The sequence below is a fragment of the Heteronotia binoei genome, chromosome 17 (assembly GCF_032191835.1).
Source record: "Heteronotia binoei isolate CCM8104 ecotype False Entrance Well chromosome 17, APGP_CSIRO_Hbin_v1, whole genome shotgun sequence".
Lineage (NCBI taxonomy): Eukaryota > Metazoa > Chordata > Lepidosauria > Squamata > Gekkonidae > Heteronotia > Heteronotia binoei.
Window position 1 is genome coordinate 41871156 of NC_083239.1, and position 18292 is coordinate 41889447.

The window sequence follows — 18292 nt, forward strand, 5'->3', positions numbered from 1 at the left end:
TCTTCTGGACCTGTTCCAGCTTTTCTATATCCTTCTTAAAATGTGGTGCCCAAAACTGAATACAATACTCCAGGTGAGATCTTACCAGAGCAGAGTAAAGTGATACCATCACTCACTCTTAAAAATAGACTCAAAAAAACCCAGTGCCTGTGGCAATATTAGGGAAGCTGCGACTGATTACCTTAGGAGGCATTTTAATTGACCTCCCACACTCCAGCACCTTCTTGACAAAAATATTTTCCAAGGCAGTTTGCTTCAGAACCCTCAACCAGCTTCTTTAGCTGGAGAGCACCCTCCAGTGACACATTTGGCTTACTGGTCGATAGATTGTGAGGAAACAGCGCCATCTAGCGAGGCCCTTGATCCTGACTACATTAAGTAGAAGTTGTGCTGCTGTTGTTGCTGCTGCTTAATGGATTGATTATGTATATCCAAAAGGGATCCAAAGTGGCTGACATCATCCTCTGCTCCTCCATTTTATCCAAACAACAACCTTGTGAGATACACTGGGGCTGAGGGAGAAAAACTGGCAGGCTTCTGTGGCAGTGGAGATTGGAACCTGGGTCTCTCGGATCCTAGTCCAGCACTCTAGCTGCCACACCGAGAGAAATTGCCATGGAAACTAAGGGCCACATTTCCAGTTAGGCAGGAGATACACAATCAGATCAACTGCTGTTTTGTTTTTGAACCAAAACTTAACTGTGAAAGGTGCTGGCATTTCTGAGAGGTGGGGCTAGAGGAGGGAGCGCTGAATCCATCTCCCTCCTTGTGCTCTTTTCCCTCTTTTTTATCCTTCATAGGGGAAACAACTGACCACGGTGTGCAGTTTTGGTTAAGAAAACCATGTGGGAGGAGGACACACACACAGCACATATGAGCACACACAGCCGCCCTGAGCCATTCGTGGGAAGGGCGGGATATAAATCCTAAATAAATAAATGTGCTAAGGCTAATTTCAGGTAACTGTGTACTGTTCCAGATTACCTAAAGAACTTTAAAAAAAAAGAATATGAACATTAGGGCAACTAAAAAAACATTAATGATAGCTTGAAAAACTGGGATGCTTGAAAAACTGGGATGAAAACTGATGATAGCTTGAAAAACTGGGATGCAAGTTTTCCGTCGGTGTCCGTGGCAATACCCAGGATCCTGTGCAATAGAAAAAAAAATGTACAGCCATAATTGTCCACGCAAACTCCAATAAACAAGAACAAAATCTCCAAACTACTTTTTATTGGGACCAACCAAATTGATACAGAACACTGTGCCAGCTTTTGAGCTCAACAGAACTCTTTTTCAGGTTGGATGTTACAATTTTTTTAAAAATGAAGAAGCAGCTAATTGCTTATGGGCAGCAGTCATTTTGTAGAACAACAGGTGGTGGAGCTCATCCAGGGATTGTTATGCAGCTGCACATACCATTCAATGGACAAGGAAGTGGAACAACCAGGAGGAGGTGGAACTCTCAGAAAGAAGAAGAAGATATTGGATTTACATCCCGCCCTCCACTCTGAAGAGTCTCAGAGCGGCTCACAATCTCCTTTACCTTCCTCCCCCACAACAGACACCCTGTGAGGTGGGTGGGGCTGGAGAGGGCTCTCACAGCAGCTGCCCTTTCAAGGACAACCTCTGCCAGAGCTATGGCGGACCCAAGGCCATGCTAGCAGGTGCAAGTGGAGGAGTGGGGAATCAAACCCGGTTCTCCCAGATAAGAGTCCGCACACTTAACCACTACACCAAAAGGTTCAGGAGCTGTGCTCCTGTGAGCTCCCACTGAATCTGAGGCCTGCTTATGGGTATCTCAGAAAGAATACATCTAAGATAGGGGTGGCCAAACTGTGGCTCGGAAGCCACATGTGGCTTTTTCATACATAGTGTGGCTTTCGAATCCTGCACTACCCCATCGGCCAGCTTGGAGAATCACTTCGCCAAGCCAGCAGCTTAAAGAATGCATTTAAACTTAGTTGCTTTCTTTCCACCTCTCCCTCCCTCCTCCCATCTATCTTCCTTCCTTCCCTCCCTCCCTCAAACATCTAGCATTTATTCTATGTGGCTCTTACATTAAATAAGTTTGGCCACCCCTGTTCTAAGATCAGACCATAAGGACAGGGCATGAGAATTCTGCCTTCTAATGCCCAGCTTGCTGAAGAGATCTGTTGAGCTCAAAGGCTGATGCAGTATTTTGTGCTAATTCAGTTGGCCCAAATAAAACGGACTGAAAGGCAATGAAACTCTGAACATCAGTGCTAGGCAGCAGCATCAGGGCAGGCTCTGGTCTCTATGCCCTGTGGGACAACTGATTAGCCAGTGGGAGAGCCAGGAAACTGGACAAGATAGACCTGTGGTGTGATCCAGCAAGGCTTTTCTTAAGTTTTTGAATATTGCACAGATTTTGTTCTATGTTTGAGCAGCTGTCTTGAAAGCCTGCCCGTAGTCTGGGGGTGGTTTACTTTTAAGAGTAGTTTCATGTTAAATTGTGTTGCTGATATCTTAAGTTGTCAAACTCTGGCCCTGCTGTTTTTAGGTCCCATCTGTGTTTCTTACCGTTGGCTTTAGAATGCATGAGGTTTTCTTTTTAATGTTTTGAGACTTATGATATTATTAATAGAGTGTTTCTACTTTGCTGGCAACTTTGAAACATCTCTGATGAGGCAGCCTGTAAATTTTCTAAATAAATCAGTACTGGGTGTGAGACCGCTGAAATGCACACAGATCAACCACCAGGATGAAGGAAAGCAAGTCTGCCAGTTCCCGGGTGAGACAACCAAAAAAGTCACACGGGATGTGAAACTGAGGAACACGCAAAAGCACCATGTGCACCAGACTTCTGAAGCAAAAATGAACACTTAAAAGATGTACAGCTCAATAAATATTTCTTTAGAAAAATGTCTCCATTTATTCAATCCATATGCTTGCATCAGCAAATGTGTGGAATCTCCAATCAGCTATTTGAAAGTGTAGAGTGAAATGTTGTTTGAGAGTGGAAGATAAACTGTAATAAATGTGCGAACTATGGCTTAGATAAAGCTTACAGCGAAACAGGGAAATAGACCGGTTTTGCCTGTCAGTTTTGTATTTTTGCGGGTGCTGTGTGGTGTTCAAGCTTTTTCACCCAGTTACCCCTTATATATTGATGCTATAGTGAATGAAAATTCCACACTTATTTGCGGATGCAAGTCATATGGATTGAATAAATTGCAGACATTTTTCTAAAGAAATATTTATTGAGCTGTATATCTCTAAGTGTTCATTTTTGCTTCAGAAGTCTGCTGCACACGGTGTTTTTGCTTTCCTCAGTCCCTGGATGAGAGGCTGACATTTTCTACCTTCCAATTTAAAGATGGAAGAAAGGCAGGAGACAAATGGATTGGGGGAGTCAGTTTGGTGTTCCCTGTATATGCTCTCTTACCATCCTTAATGTCTCCTTCCTACTTCAAGAGGGTCTCTCCAGGATCCAGGCCCTATCCGGGCAATACTCCCTCTAAGTTGTGGAATCTTGTGAGCAAAAATGCTGCTTTGTGAGCTACTGGCATTAAAGTTGTGAGCTGCTGCATCAATTCGTTTGCTCCGGGGCCATCTTTCCCAAGCTAAGACAAAAATGGGTGAGCAGGAGGCTAAAAAACTGTGAGCTAGCCCCGCACAAATTTGTGGTCTCAAATAGATCATTCTGTCCTCCTCAGCAATTTTCAAATCTTTACAGGTTCTTTCAAAACTGAACAGAAAAGCCTCTACGTCATCCCCTTTTTGATATCTGGGGAATTTCTTCTGTTCTAATGTGAGGCAACGTTCATTACTAGAGTCATTTTGAAGCTCTGGCCTCGCCTGAATTTCCTGGAGCTTCAAATTATACATTCTTTCCTCATGTTCTCTTTTCTCTCTCTCTGCCTGTAGGTTAGCCATTCGAATCTCTCTCTCTGCTTCCCTTTCTCTGTTTTCTCTCTCTACCTCCAGTCTAGCCATTTGGATTTCTTTTTCTGCTTTGATTTTGGCTAACTCTAACTGTAGTTTCATAGCCTCCATGCTCTGACTAGGATTCTCCTCAGGAAACCCTTTCTGTTCTTGTCCATCCCCAGTGGCTGTGGTTGTTCTCAGCTTAGAGGGAACACTGCCTATCAGCACCGCAAACGCACGTCAAAAACAACAGAAGCAGAAGAATAAACATTTTATTGAATTGATATTTTACTGGATTGAAAATTCTTCACTTTGCCAAAAATATGTATCTTGAGAAAGGCAACTTTCCTCTTGTCAGTGCAGCTATTAAGAGATCAGAGAGCACGGCGCCTCACAAGCCATCAGCTACTAAGCTTTCTAATTAGCAGAAATCTGTATTTTAAGGGGTTTTTTTAATAAAAGAAGAAAAAGAGACGGTAATACATTAAGAGAGCTAGCCTTTTACGCAATGTGACGTCCTTGCCAATAGCAAGATGAGGCATTGACTGCGGCGGCTATGTCTGCCACCAGCCTGCTGGGAAAACTTTGGTGTTCTTTTTCCCCCACTGCAATTGCCATTTCAAAAGTCCCTCGTTGCTCCCCAGGGTGTTGCATGGCTCCCAAAAAGGAAAAAAAAAGAAGCTCAACTGTGTTGTCTTTGAGGATATTAGCCGGGCGCTAACAAAAGTTCAAACCCGCTCACAGACGATGCAGAGACAGAACTGGTCCTTGTGGAGATTAAGCTTTTGAGCACACGTGATGACTCTGTGGAATGCCCTGGAAGGTCTCCAGCATTGCAGAAATTGATACTATTACGGTTGGCAGGCAAAACAGCCTTCCAGCATCTTTCTCCTGATGTCACCCCCCACCCCCACTGAACCATCTCCAGTGAAAACCTGCAGTTAGGCCAGCCGCTGAATAAATATCAAAGTCCTGCCTTCTCCCAGTAAAACTCCCTCCCATCAGAATTATTTAAAATTGTCAACATCATTGCTGTTCTAATTTCCCCAGACCCGCCCCCCCTCCCCAAACACACACATTTTAAAAATTCCATTGGGAAAAGATATACCCTGTAAAAATGGCATAGTTATCTGCGTTCATCTTCCATATGGGAAGCCCCAGGGGCTTTTTTGTAGCAAGAACTCCTTTGCATATTAGGCCACACCTCCCTGATGTAGCCAATCCTCGTGGAGCTTGCAGCAGGCCCTGTAGCAAGAGCCCTGTAAGCTCTTGGAGGATTGGCTATATCAGGGGACTGTGGCCTAATATGCAAAGGAGTTCCTGCAACAAAAAAAACCCAGCTGTTCCTCCAACAGCCATCACTCCCTAACCCAGAAAGGCACAAGAATCAGACATATTTTGCTGTCACAGCAGGGGAAACCAGAAGGTTTATAAAATCCACCAAATGCAGTGATACCCGTATGTCATCCACAACACAGAGACAATTCTCCGACATCCAGTCCTACCACGCTTAAGTGCATAATATATGTTTCCAGTTTATAGCAGTACCGTTCATTGAAGGTATCTCCTCCTCGTTACGCTTGGAAAACACTCTGGTGGAAATATTCAGATTTATCAGTGCGTTCCTAAGCTCCAGTTGGGCCCGGCAGGACAATATATGAAGAGAAACGGAAGCTGAGCAGGGGTAGTGAACATTTGGCGATCACAAGTGCTTGCATGGTGAATTCTTTCCTCACTCCAGGGGTGGAATTCTAGCAGGGGCTCCTTTGCATATTAGGCCACACCCCCTGATGTAGCCAATCCTCCAAGAGCTTACAAGGCTCTTTTTTTGCTAAGCTCCAGGAGGATTGGCTACCTCAGGGGTGTGTGGCCTAATATGCAAAGCAGCTCCTGCCAGAATTCCGCCCCTGCCTGGCCCAACCTCAATCGAAGAGGAACCCGGGATCCGGAGGATAACAGAGCGAGCCTTGGGCTTCATCCTCAAAACTGTAGGCCTTTTCAAGGACCCTCTGGGCATCTTGCGCAAAGCTGTCGAGGGCCGTGTGCAGCAGATAATAAGCGGCCACAAAAGAGATGCCCCCGGCGACTAAGTTGTCCAAAAGGGGCACCTTGTTCTTCACCAAATGGGCAGCCATTTGCCCATAGAGGGCAGCTTGGCTCAAGATGCTGTGGACGGCATTCTCTGAGAGATCCCTCCCTAAAGTCGAGCAGACCTGACTTTTCAGTTCGCAAGACGGCTTAGAAGACGCCAGGGCCAAGGCCCCCAGAGAGGCGTCATCCAGGCCGAAATTCCTGCGGTACGTGACGAGGGTGTTCATGAGCATCGGGACGTTCAGGTGGATGGGAAGGCCGGGCAAAGCGGAGACAAAGGAGGCCAGCAGGGCCTTCTTCCAGATGTGCTTGCGCAGGGAGTTCTTCTTCTTCTGCACAGCTGCAGCCGTGACGGACGGAAAAGACAGCAGGAGGACGTGCCTCTTGTGGCCCTCCAGCTCTTCTGCCAGCGTCTCCTGCAAGAGCGGGAAGTCAAAGCGGTGCAGTTCAAAACTGGAGACCAGGAAGACCTTGGGAGAATCCAGGCCCTGTTTCTGAAGCTGGCGGACGCAGTCTTCCTTCATTTCCCGCAGCACCTGAGCCTCCTGGAACCGGGTCGGCCGTCGCCGCTGTGAGGCACGCAAGTCCTGATCTGCCTTGGACCGCACAAAGTAGAAGCGTTTGCCCATGGCTTTCACGGCACGGGCCAGCCCCACGTGGCTCTCCCGGAAGCGCTCAGAGGCAACAATGATGAAGAAATCGTACCTCTCAAACCCAGTCTGGTGCAGGTAGGTCTCGGCTTGGAAGCACGGGGTGCCGATGCCAGGCAAGTCCCAGAGCCGGACGCTGGGCAGGTGAGGGTGCTGGTACGGCGTGGGTGAAGCCGTGGTCTCGATAACACCGGTGCGGGCGGCACAGGGGTCACCGTCATGTAGACCCCGCAGAGCATTGATGAAGGTGGATTTGCCCGCACCCGATTCCCCTGTCACTGCAATGTCCAGCGTGGTGCTGTCCAGGGAATCCAGGAGTGACTGGACCTGGGTGGACACTTCCAAGACCACCCGGGATTGGATCAGGGAGCCCATCTCTTTGAGGTCCTGCTCTCGGATCTCAAGGGCATTCATGGAGGACGTTCTGCAACAGCGCAAGAGAAATAGCAGAGTCAGGGTTATCTGCGGCCCTATTGTATATGTTTCATGCGAGCCGGTGGCTGAACCACAAAGCCTCAAAGAAACCAATACTCCTGGCTTTCACAGGGATGGGGACATCCCAGCCAACAACAGAATAAATCAGGGGTGTCAAACTCGTATGTTATGAGAACTGGATCTGACATAAATGAGACCTTGCCGGACCATGTTGTGTACTTATTTAAGATTAAATGGCAGAGATATAAACTTTATAAAGGACACATGCGAACACGTTTGTTTTTTTTAAAAAAAAACTTAAAACATACTTAAACATTAGCATTAATTGGTCTTAAAGGTGCTTTCTTTATATTTCTCCCATGGGATCCAAGGAACTGGGCAAAGGAAGCTGTGGCTCTTTCCTTCCTTCCAAAGGGGACCAGAGGAATAGAAGGAAGAGGGGCTTGGCTCAGTAGCTCTGCTATGCCATTGTGATAGCCTGGCAAAGCAAGCTCTTCCTCCCCTCCCTTCCTCGCCAAGGGAGGAGCCTCAGCCAATGGAGAAAAGAGAGGTTTTGCCCTGTAGCTCCTGTGCGATTGAGCAAGCCTTGCAAAGCAAGCAGTTAAACAGAAGAAAGCAAGAGAGAGGGAGAAGGAAGCAGACAACAGCCAGTTGCTCAGGGGCCTGATAGGAGCCCTCCAGGGGCCTGATTCGGCCCCCAGGCCAAATGTTTGACACCCCTGGAATAAATGTTATAAATTGTGTAGAGGACATAGTAGTGCTTGTCAAACATCAGTAGGGAAAGCTGCACTTTTTGAGGACCTCTCTTCCTTTTCATAGAGATGCCTCAAACTGACAGCAGACTCCTTTCATGAGAAGCTAAAAGAGCCCTGCTGGATCAGGACAATATTTTTTCTGGTCCAGCATCCTGTTTCAGCCCCCAGAGGCACAGAAGTGAATGCTTCCCCTTACATGCCGCTTTCAAGGCATCGCACCAAACCACCACTGATGGGCCTGCCCTCCCCGAATTTGTCCAGTCTCCTTTAAACCCATCTGAACTAGTAGCCACCACCCAATCTAGTGGCAGTCGGTTCCACAAGTTCATTCTGCACTTTGTTGAAGAAGGAGGCCTTCCCACTCATGATCGTTTTCAAGCCACCATGATTTGCAAATCAGAGAATCTGCATAGCCGCCTTCCCCGTGTGCATCAGGTGACCACCCCCTCCATATTGGGCTGCAAATCAAGAAATGGTATTACACAGGAAACACCAGCTACATAAACCAGGGGTGGAATTCTAGCAGGAGCTCCTTTGCATATTAGGCCACACCTCCCTGATGTAGCCAATCCTCCAAGAGCTTACAAAAAAAGCCTTGTAAGCTCTTGGAGGATTGGCTACATCACAGGGGTGTGGCCTAATATGCAAAGGAGTTCCTGCTAGAATTCCACCCCGACATAGGAAAAGGAAAGGTCCCCTGTGCAAGCACCAGTCGTTTCCAACTCGGGTGACGTTTCACAACGTTTTCACGGCAGACTTTTTTACGGGGTGGTTTGCCATTACCTTCCCCAGTTGTCTACTCTTTCCCCCCAGCAAGCTGGGTACTCATTTTACCGACCTTGGAAGGATGGAAGGCTGAGTCAACCTTGGGCCGGCTACCTGAATCCAGCTTCCGCCAAAATCGAACTCAGGTCGTGAGCAGAGAGTTCAGACCACAGTGCTGTAGTGCTGCTTTACCTCTCTGCGCCACGGGGCCGCTCCCCTGACATAAGCCATCCCTTAAAGGCTTGCCCTTCCTTGAACCACACTACCCTAACCTGCAAGTTTCAACACCGAATGACATCCATGCGTCTCCCACAAGCAGCAATAGAATATGCAGGGGTTCAGGATGGTAGACAAAAGAAGCATAACGGGTGTGTGTGTTGTGTGAGTGTGTAAAGTGCTGTCAAGTTGCTGCTGACTTATGGCCACCCCAGCAAGGGGTTTTTAAGGCAAGTGAGAAGCAGACGTGGTTGGCCACTGCATTCCTCTAAAGAGCCTTCCTTGGTGGTCTCTAGGGTTGCCAATCCCCAGTTGGGGGCAGTGGATCCCCTAGTTTGGAGGCCCTCCCCCCATTTCAGGGTCATCAGAAAGAGGGGGAAGGGAGGGAAATGTCTGCTGGGCACTCCAGAAGGGAGGGAAATGTCTGTTGGGCACTCCATTATTCCCTATGGAGACAGATGCCCATAGGGTATAATGGGAGAATTGGTCTGCGGCTATCTGGGGCTCTGGGGGGGGGGGGGATTTGAGGTAAAGGCGCAAAATTTGCAGCACAGCATTTGGTGCCTGTCCTCAAAACACCCCCCCACACACACACACACCAAATTTTAAAAAGATTGGACCATGGAGTCCAATTCTGTGAGCCCCAAACGAAGGTCCCCCCACTTTCATTATTTCCAAATGGAGGGAAGGCATATAAAAAGAGTATAATCCCTTGTGATGGCCAGAACTCGCTTTGGAGTTCAATCCTGCTTGTCACAGCCTTGCTCCTGGCTCCACCCCCAAAGTCCCAGGATATTTCTTGAATTGGACCTGCAACCCTAGCAAGGGCCTTTCAAGGCAAGGCAAGTGAGAAGCAGAGGTGGTTTGCCATTGCTTTCTTCTGCAGAGCCTTCCTCCGCGGTCTCCCTCCCAACTCTCAGCCGGGCTTAACTTTCCAGATCATGTGCCGCCTTCCCACCCAAGTACGATGCAGGCATATATTACAATGCAAAGCATTATTAAAAGTAAAACAGAAAGCACAACCGGCAACCATTGCAAGAGAGGAAGCAAGTGCCTTAGAGCAAAAGGAAGCGTTGTTTTAAAAGTGCATTAACAAATAAAACCAGCGAAGTTTCTGAGATTGCAAAAGTCTGCTGCTGCTAAAGACATAGGACCAGGGGCCAGGAGAGAAGTTGGCAGCCTCCGACGCCATTCTTAGCTGCCCAGCTCTGGAACAGGGGTGGCCAAACTGTGGCTCGGGAGCCATATGTGGCTCTTTCACACCTATTGTGCGGTTCTCAAAGCCCTCACTCTCGCAACAGCCAGCTTGGAGAAGGCATTTCTCTCTTTAAATCGCTTCTGTAAGCTAAACTAGCTGGCTACTTGGAGAGTGCATTTAAAGTTAAAGTTGCTATCTTTCCACCTCTCTCTCCCCTCCCCCATCTATTTGCCTGCCTGCCTGCCTTCCTGTTCTCAAACATCTGACTTCCATGTCTTGTGGCTCAAACATCTGATGTCTATTCTATGTGGCTCTTACATTAATCAAGTTTGGCCACGCCTGCTCTGGAATGAAGGAATGCCAGTGCCTAAATTCCCTAGGCTAACCATTAGCAACATCTCTCCTACCTCCACCTTCACCTCGCGAGGGATCTTACTTCTATCCCTGTCAATCAGACCTCCTACCCTTTGAACTCTCCTTATACTCCACCACTCTTGTTATACTCACTGCATTTTCCAACCTAATTCTCAAGGGGCAGCAGCGCCAGTAAACAGATTGTTTTTCTTGTAGGTCGTAGGTGGAAGGGAAAGAGAAACCATTTTATGGCGGGAGGTGGAACAGGAAATACGCTGATTGGCTCGGCTTGGGAATGGACAGCAGCCGACAGCCTATGAGCATCGTGTGCGTAAATAGCTCCCCGGGAAAGGCGGGACTTAAGTGTCTGCGGTGATTAACCCTTTGCGGTAACGTCATAGTCGGGCTGTGGTCCCAAAGATACATTCAGGCGGGTTGTGGTATTGGTCTGAAGCCGTAGAACAAAGTTGGGAGTTCGGTGGCTGCTTTAAAGCGAACAAAGTTGCTGCGCGGGACCAAAGCAGTGTGCCTGGTGCAAAGAGGAATTCCTGCAAAAGTTCAGAAAGTGACAAAACGCCTCGTTCCCTTTATTTAGCCTCCACCACCCCATCAGCCAGCTTGGAGAAAGCATTTCTCTCTTTAAATCACTTCTCCAAGCCAAGCCAGCCAGCGGCTTGGAGAGTGCATTTAAAGTTAAAGTTACTTTTTTCCACTTCTCCCTCCCTGCCATGTGGCTCTCGAACATCTGGCATTCATGTCTTGCAGCTGTCAAACATCTGACATTTATTCTATGTGGCTTACATTAAGCAAGCTTGCCCGCCCCTGATTTATTGATAAGCGACTCCGAATAGTGAGCGACATAGCCAAGTTTGTGGGTGACACCCAGTTATTTGGGGTGCTGAAAAGAGGACTATTATTTCAGAGGATAGCCATGCTGGGTTGCAGTAAAACAGCTAGATTCCAGTCCACTTGCATTTTAGAGAGCAACCAGGTTTTTTTTTTTTTACGATAGCTTTCGCGAGTCAAACTCCCTTCTTCAGATACAGAGACAACACAAAGGGAACTTTGATTCTTCAAAGCGTGTATCCCCAAACTCCAGCCTAGCAGAAGTGTTGTAGGTACCATCTGATTTTGTTGATTTTTGGCCTTGGAATGCCACAATTTGCATCGTTCACGTAATATATTTGTCTTAAGCATCTTGCTGTTCTCATTGTTGCTAGTTTTGCTGTGCCTTGGTGATCTTGGTTTATTCCACAGGATGAATACAGATTATTATTCCATGGTATGGATACCGATTAAAATTGTGGAGAATGAATCAGGAATATTGTATGGACATTGATTCTGATGTTGAAAACAGAACTGAGTTCTGAACACCAGAGGTGTAGTTCAGGTATGAGAACCAGTTTGGTGTAGTGGTTAAGTGTGCAGACTCTTATCTGGGAGAACCGGGTTTGATTCCCCACTTCTCCACATGCACCTGCTTGGTTAGCCTTGGGTCAGCCATAGCTCTGGCAGAGGTTGTCCTTGAAAGGGCAGCTGCTGTAAGAGCTCTCTCAGCCCCATCCACCTCACAGGGTGTCTGTTGTGGGGGGGGGGGGGGAGAGAAGATGTAGGAGATTGTAAGTCGCTTTGAGTCTGATTCAGAGAGAAGGGCAGGGTATAAATCTGCAGTCTTCTTCTAATAGGACAGGAAAATTAGGACTGCCAGCTCCATCTTGGAAAAGCCTGGTTATGGAAGACTTTGGGAAGGAAAGGGCACTCGGCTACAGTGCAATGGCATTATAGGACTTCTTTTTTTTCCCCCCTAGAATCTATGGCAGGGATGTCGAACTCATTTGATATGAGGCCTGGATCTGACATAAATGAGGCCTTGTCAGGCTGGGCGTATGTGTCATAAAATGTAATACTAGCTAGCCGAGATAAAAACTTTGTAAAGAACACAAACACAACTAAAAAATTTAAAAAAAAAACTTAAACTAAAACATGCTTAAAAGCTTAGCACTTTTGCAATCTCTATTTTGTGATAGCTGACACTTCTTGCTCTGAATTATTGAATCGAATTCTGGAGACCATGTCTGTGCTGCACCAGTCTTGAGTATGCTGTTCAGGTGTAGTTCAGGCATGTGTATGTAAGCTGCCAGCCTACTTTTGATTTATTGACAGTCATTACCGAAATCTCATGGTCAATGTTTTGAGCCTGACCCAGGGGAAAACATGAAATGGCTAGGTACTGCGAGCTTTCGTACGTAAGTTGCTTCATGTGCTGGTCAGCCAATGGAGAAAATAGAAACTTTGCTGCGTAGCTGCTAGCTGTGACGCAGAAAGAAGCAAGCGTGGGAGAAGGAAGCAGATGACACTGAGCTGCTTGCAGGCCTGATAGGAGCAGTCCAGGGACCTGATCTATCTCTTGGCCCTCATGTTTGACACCCCCAGTCATTTCCTTCAGAGGAATTGATATCTCTAGTCTGTAGATCGTATGTAATGCCAAGAGAATTCTAGCCAGTACCTGAAAGTTAATAACTAATGTTCTCTCTAAGCATGCACACGAAAGCTTACATTCTAAGTAAAACTTTGTTGGTCTTAAAGCTGCTACTGGACTCAAATCTTGTTCTATTGCTTCAGACCAACACAGTTGCCCACCTGGATTCCTCTAAGCTGAGTTAGTGTGAGCTAGCTCACCATTCTTTAGCCTCCAGCTCACACACTTTTGTCTTAGCTCAGTAAAAATGGCCCCAGAGCAAACTAATGTATGCAGTAGCTCACAACTTTAATGCCAGTAGCTCACAAAGTAGAATTTTTGCTCACAAGACTCCACAGTTTAGATCAGGGGTGGCCAAACTTGCTTAATGTAAGACCAACAAACATAGAATAAATGCCAGATGTTTGAGAGCTGCAAGACATGAACATCAGATGTTTGAGAGCCATGAAACAGGAAGAAAGGGGAAAAGATGGCAGGAGGAGTGGTGGGGGCTTCAAGAGTAGGTAAAGGTAGTCTCCTGTGCAAGCACCAGTCATTTCCAACTCCGGGGTGATGTCAGATTATGACGCTTTCATGGCAGACTTTTTTACGGGGTGGTTTGCCATTGCCTTCCCCAGTCATCTACCCTCCCCCGCCCCCCCCCCCCCCAGCAAGCTGGGTACTCATTTTACCAACCTCTGAAGGATGGAAGGCTGAGTCAACCTTGAGCTGGCTACCTTAACCCAGCTTCCACTGGGATCAAACTCAGGTTGTGAGCAGAGAGCTTGGACTGCAGTACTGCAGCTTTACCACTCTGCACCATAGGGTTCCTTTAGTTTAGGTTTAGGGGGAATTCGATCCCAGCAGAAACTGGATTCAGGTAGCCGGCTCCAGGTTGACTCAGCCTTCCATCCTTCTGAGATTGGTAAAATGAGCACCCAGCTTGCTGGGGAGAAAGAGTAGATGACTGTAGAAGGCAATGGCAAAGCACCCCGTAAAAAGTCTGCCGGGAAAATGTGAGAGCAATGTCACCCCAGAGTCAGAAAACAACCTGGTAAACTGGATCAGGCTACTTATGGGCAGCCTGAACTGCATGGTGAGGCATCAGTTCCCTTCTCATGATAGTAGAGCAGGAGATGAGTTGAACTGGTGGATGGGACGGCAATGGCAAACCACCCCGTAAAAAGTCTGCCGTGAAAACGTTGCGATGTGACCTCACCCCAGAGTTGGAAACAACTGGTGCTTGCACAAGGGACTACCTTTACCTTTTAAAAAGTTATTGTGCAATGTTGCCAAACTACCCGGCGGGGATTCTTGAAGTAAATCCTGTGGAATTCAATGGGACATTAGCATGTGTGTGTATAACATTGGAAGCTAGGGCTGCCAACCTCCAGGTGGTGACTGGACAGCTCCTGGGATTGCAAGTGATCTTTAGGCATTAGAAACTGATTTACCTGGAAAAAATGGCCACTTTGGAAGATTGGCTCAAGGGCATATACCCAATTGACGCCTTGCCCCTCCGCCATACCCTGACCACAGGCTCCACCCCCAAAATCTCCAGGTATTACTCAGCCTGGAGCTGGCAACCTTATTACCAAGTATTTTTACTTCTTTGCCAAGCAAAGGTGGAGCTTGATCCACAGAAAGCCTCAAGTGAGCCTTTCACAAAAACATATTATGTTAACACCTAAAGACGGGATCTTTTTAAACAACGCAGAGCCGCCCTCCCCACTACTAGGCCCGGGGTCACCATGGTTACCAAGCCCCGCGGGAGGCGCCTGTACTAAGCCAAGGCAGCTACGTGACAACTCTCATATCGCTGTGTGGGGCGGTATCCTTTCAGAGGCGGGCACTTCCTCGTCATTGGGAGAGCGGCGGTCTCCTTCTTGTTTTATTGGCTGTTTCAAGCCGACGAGCAGTTTGACAGGAGGCTGCTGAAGGGGCGAGGATTAGAACGTTCCTGAAGACTGGGGAGGGTGGGGGTGGGGGGGGCGTCGCTTGGCGCGCCTTTGCAATAGAAGGCGGGCTCCGGTTAGATTGATTAGCCGCGCAGCCATTCCGGAGCGGTCCCATTGAGCTGAATGAAGTCGCAGTCGCTCATGTTTGCCCAAATGCAGAAAAAGCCCAGGTAGCTTTGAAGAGCTGCCAAAATCCAGTTTCTGGTATCCTTATGGGGGAAATGGGTCTGAGTGAAGGGATGAGCCCCTAAACCATGTCAAGTTCAAGAGGCCCTATTGCATAACTAACAACAATAAAAATGGCAGGGTCTCAGTTAATTACTCTCAGCATCCCACAGTTAAGGCTACATCTGCTCCACAATCTCGAATTTTGACATTTATTTCCTTCATTATGTATCTCCCCCTCCAATTAAACCAAAACAAATGGGAAACTTAGCTTGCAATTTCTGCTTGGTCCTTGCATCTGTTAAATATAATCATTATTCTGTATGCTAACATGCTACCCACCTAGGGTTGCCAATCCCCAGTTGGGGGCAGGGGATCCCTCAGTTTTGAGTCCCTCTCCCTGCTTTGGTCATCAGAAATGTCTTCTGGGCATTCTATTATTTCCTATGGAGGCCGATTCCCATAGGGCAGGGGTGGCCAATGGTAGCTCTCCAGATGTTTTTTGCCATGCTGGCTGGGGCTGATAGGAGTTGTAGGCAAAAAAATATCTGGAGCGCTACCGTTGGCCACCCTTGCCATAGGGTATAATGGAGAATTGATCCATGGATATCTGGGGCTCTGCCCCCCCTCCCGTTTTTTTGACGTAGAGGCACCAAAAAATGTTCAGCATAGCATCCAGTGCAGAGCTGGATTAACAATTAGGCCAAGAAGGTGCTGCCCTTAGGGCCCCATGCGGTTAGGGTCTCCGGGCCAGCTCCCCACCCCCACCCCATTTCCCCTTGCTTGAAGCCCTCCCAGCCTGCACAGCCAGCAACTGAGCTGCTCTTTGCCCAGCTTGCCTGATGTGGCTGCAGCTTGCCTGATGTGGCTGCAGCTGGCGTTGTTGCCACGTTTGCCTGTCTCTGCCTCTACCCCTTTTAAGAAGGTTCCTGCAGGATGCAGCAGGGTCCATGGGCAGTGGGGCAGGTGCTCAGATAATTTGGGAGGAGGACAGGGGGTCCCCAAGATTTTGACTGCCTAGGGGCCTCCACATGGTTTAATCTCTCCTCAAAAACCCTCCAAGTTTAAAAAAGATTGGACCAGGGGGTCTAATTCCATGAGCCCCCAAAGAGGGTGCCCTTATCGTTCATTATTTCCATTATTTAAAAGGTGTGCAGTCCCTTTAAATGTGTTGGCCAGATCTCCCTGTGGAGTTCAGTTATTCTTGTCACAGTCTTGCTCCTGGCTCCAGCCCCAAAGTCTCCTGGCTCCACCCCCAAAGTCTCCTGGCTCCATCCCCAAAGTCCCCAGATATTTCTTGAATTGGATTTGGAAATCCTAGGCCCACCTATATGTATGAACTGATAACTTCCATTTTGTTGTATCTGAAGAAGTGTGCTTGCACATAAAAGCTTATGCCTTGAAGAAAACTTTGTTGGTCCTAAAGGTGCAACTGAACTCCAACTTTGTTCTTCTAACAAAGAGAAATGTCATTGAGGGTTTCTTTGTCATGCACTCTGATGCTCTGAACTCTGGTTTCCTCAGTTTGAGCATAATTCCAACTCTGAAAAGTGTGATTAAGACTGGAAATGAAGGGTAAAGGAACCATGACAAAACCTCCTTCTCAAGGAAACGTTTGGTGAAGGTTTTGATTCTTTCATATAAAGACAAGCTGGAACAGGTCCAGAGGAGGGCGACGAAGATGGAGAAGGGTCTGGAGGCCAAGTCCTATGAGGAAAGGCTGAAGGAGTTAGGCATGTTTAGCCTGGAGAGAAGGCTGAGAGGTGATCTGATCACCATCTTCAAGTACTTAAGGCTGTCATGTTGAGGATGGTGTGGAGTTTTCTGTGGCCCCAGAAGGTAGGACTAGAATCAATGGGTTGAAATTAAATCAAAAGAGTTTCCAACTCAACATCAGGAAGAACTTTCTGACAGAGTGGCTCCTCAGTGGAACAGGCTTCCTCAGGAGTGAACATATGAAGCTGCCTTATACTTGTTAGAACAAATGGATAATGTTCATTCATTCATTGTAAGGAGAAGGGGTATAAAAGCCAGGAGGCCCCCACCTTTCCCCAACCTTTAGCAGTTAAAACTTCTGTGTGCTAACTTTCTGACATGTTGTGCCATTCCTTGCTGGAGTCTCTCAGCAACCCTCTAGTTTAAGGCTTGGAGTTAATCCCCCCCCTCCCTTTTGCACAACATTGTTTCTTTAGTCAACATGAGGTAATATTTTTCTCTGGTAAAATTCTTCTCAGCAAAACTGCATTTAGTATGAAGAAAATGGTGGTGTAAGTTGCTGAGGTAAAAGTTCTAGAATATGTACTGAGTTAAAGGGACATGCGCATAAATTCTGTTGCTGGGAGGAACATGTTGTAACTTTTAAGACTTGCCTTATATGGCTAAGGCCCTTGACCAATGGCCGGCTTAGCTTAGATTGTGAGTTCTGACCAATGGCAGACTGCCACAGAGCAAGAGAGGGAAAAATCGCGTCGGGAATCTTATAAAAGGCAAGGGGCTTGGCCAAATAGGCAGAGAGGGCATTTTGTTTGGTCCGCCCCTCTCTCCGTTATCTGCAGATACGTAAATAAAGCTGTCTTCTCTGAACAAGAAGGTCTCCAGCCTGGTCATTGTTATTGGATAGGAGCATAGCTCCTAAAACCGGTTAACATACTGAATCAGACCTTTGGTCCATCAAAGTCAGTATTGTCTTCTCAGACTGGCAGTGGCTCTCCAGGGTCTCAAGCTGAGGTTTTTCACACCTATTTGCCTGGACCCTTTTTGGGAGATGCCGGGGATTGAACCTGGGACCTTCTGCTTCCCAAGCAGATGCTCTACCACTGAGCCACCGTCCCTCCCCAAGTGGGCTCTCCATCCTTGGAGGTTTTTAAACAGAGGCTAGATGGCCATCTGACAGCAATGCTGATCCGGTGAACTTGGAAGTATGGTAGAATTTTATCTCATCTCTGCTGTTAGCACTTACAATATGACTTCCTTTAGTTCGTAGTTAATAAGTTCAAATCTATTATATATGTACATTTTCATATGAAGGTTAAAACTGTATAATCAATTTTAACGAATAAACTATTTAGCTTATTATGTTGTATGTTTGGTGCATGATCGTACTACGTACTATGTATGACCTTTGTATCTGATCATTTAAATGCAATGAAATATATTTGAAAGGGAAAAAAACTTAGGGGGAAGTACTTGTGAATTTCCTGCATTGTGCAGGGGGTTGGACTAGATGACCCTGGAGTCCCTTCCAACTCTATGATTCTATATTGAGACTATCACGCTTGCAGAGAGCAACCAATCAGTCACCCTAACTTACCCCATAGTGCAATCCCAGAATGGGGGTGGGATGCATGCTCCTCCAG

At 47.2% G+C, this 18292-nt stretch overlaps 1 protein-coding gene across 2 annotated transcripts; it reads right to left on the reverse strand.

The window, feature by feature from the left end:
* Positions 1-4147: 4147 nt before the first annotated feature.
* On the reverse strand, positions 4148-10663 carry LOC132586069 (interferon-inducible GTPase 5-like). 2 transcript variants are annotated; one of them, XM_060258010.1, is made up of 2 exons: positions 10509-10663; positions 4148-7056 (listed from the first exon to the last, which is right to left on the reverse strand). In XM_060258010.1, the coding sequence occupies exons 1-2, from the start codon at positions 10511-10513 to the stop codon at positions 5814-5816; spliced, it is 1248 nt and encodes a 415-aa protein (XP_060113993.1). In that variant the 5' UTR covers positions 10514-10663; the 3' UTR covers positions 4148-5813. The 2 variants fall into 2 exon arrangements, with proteins under 2 accessions (XP_060113993.1, XP_060113994.1); XM_060258011.1 differs by having other exon boundaries at positions 10522-10606.
* Positions 10664-18292: the final 7629 nt, after the last annotated feature.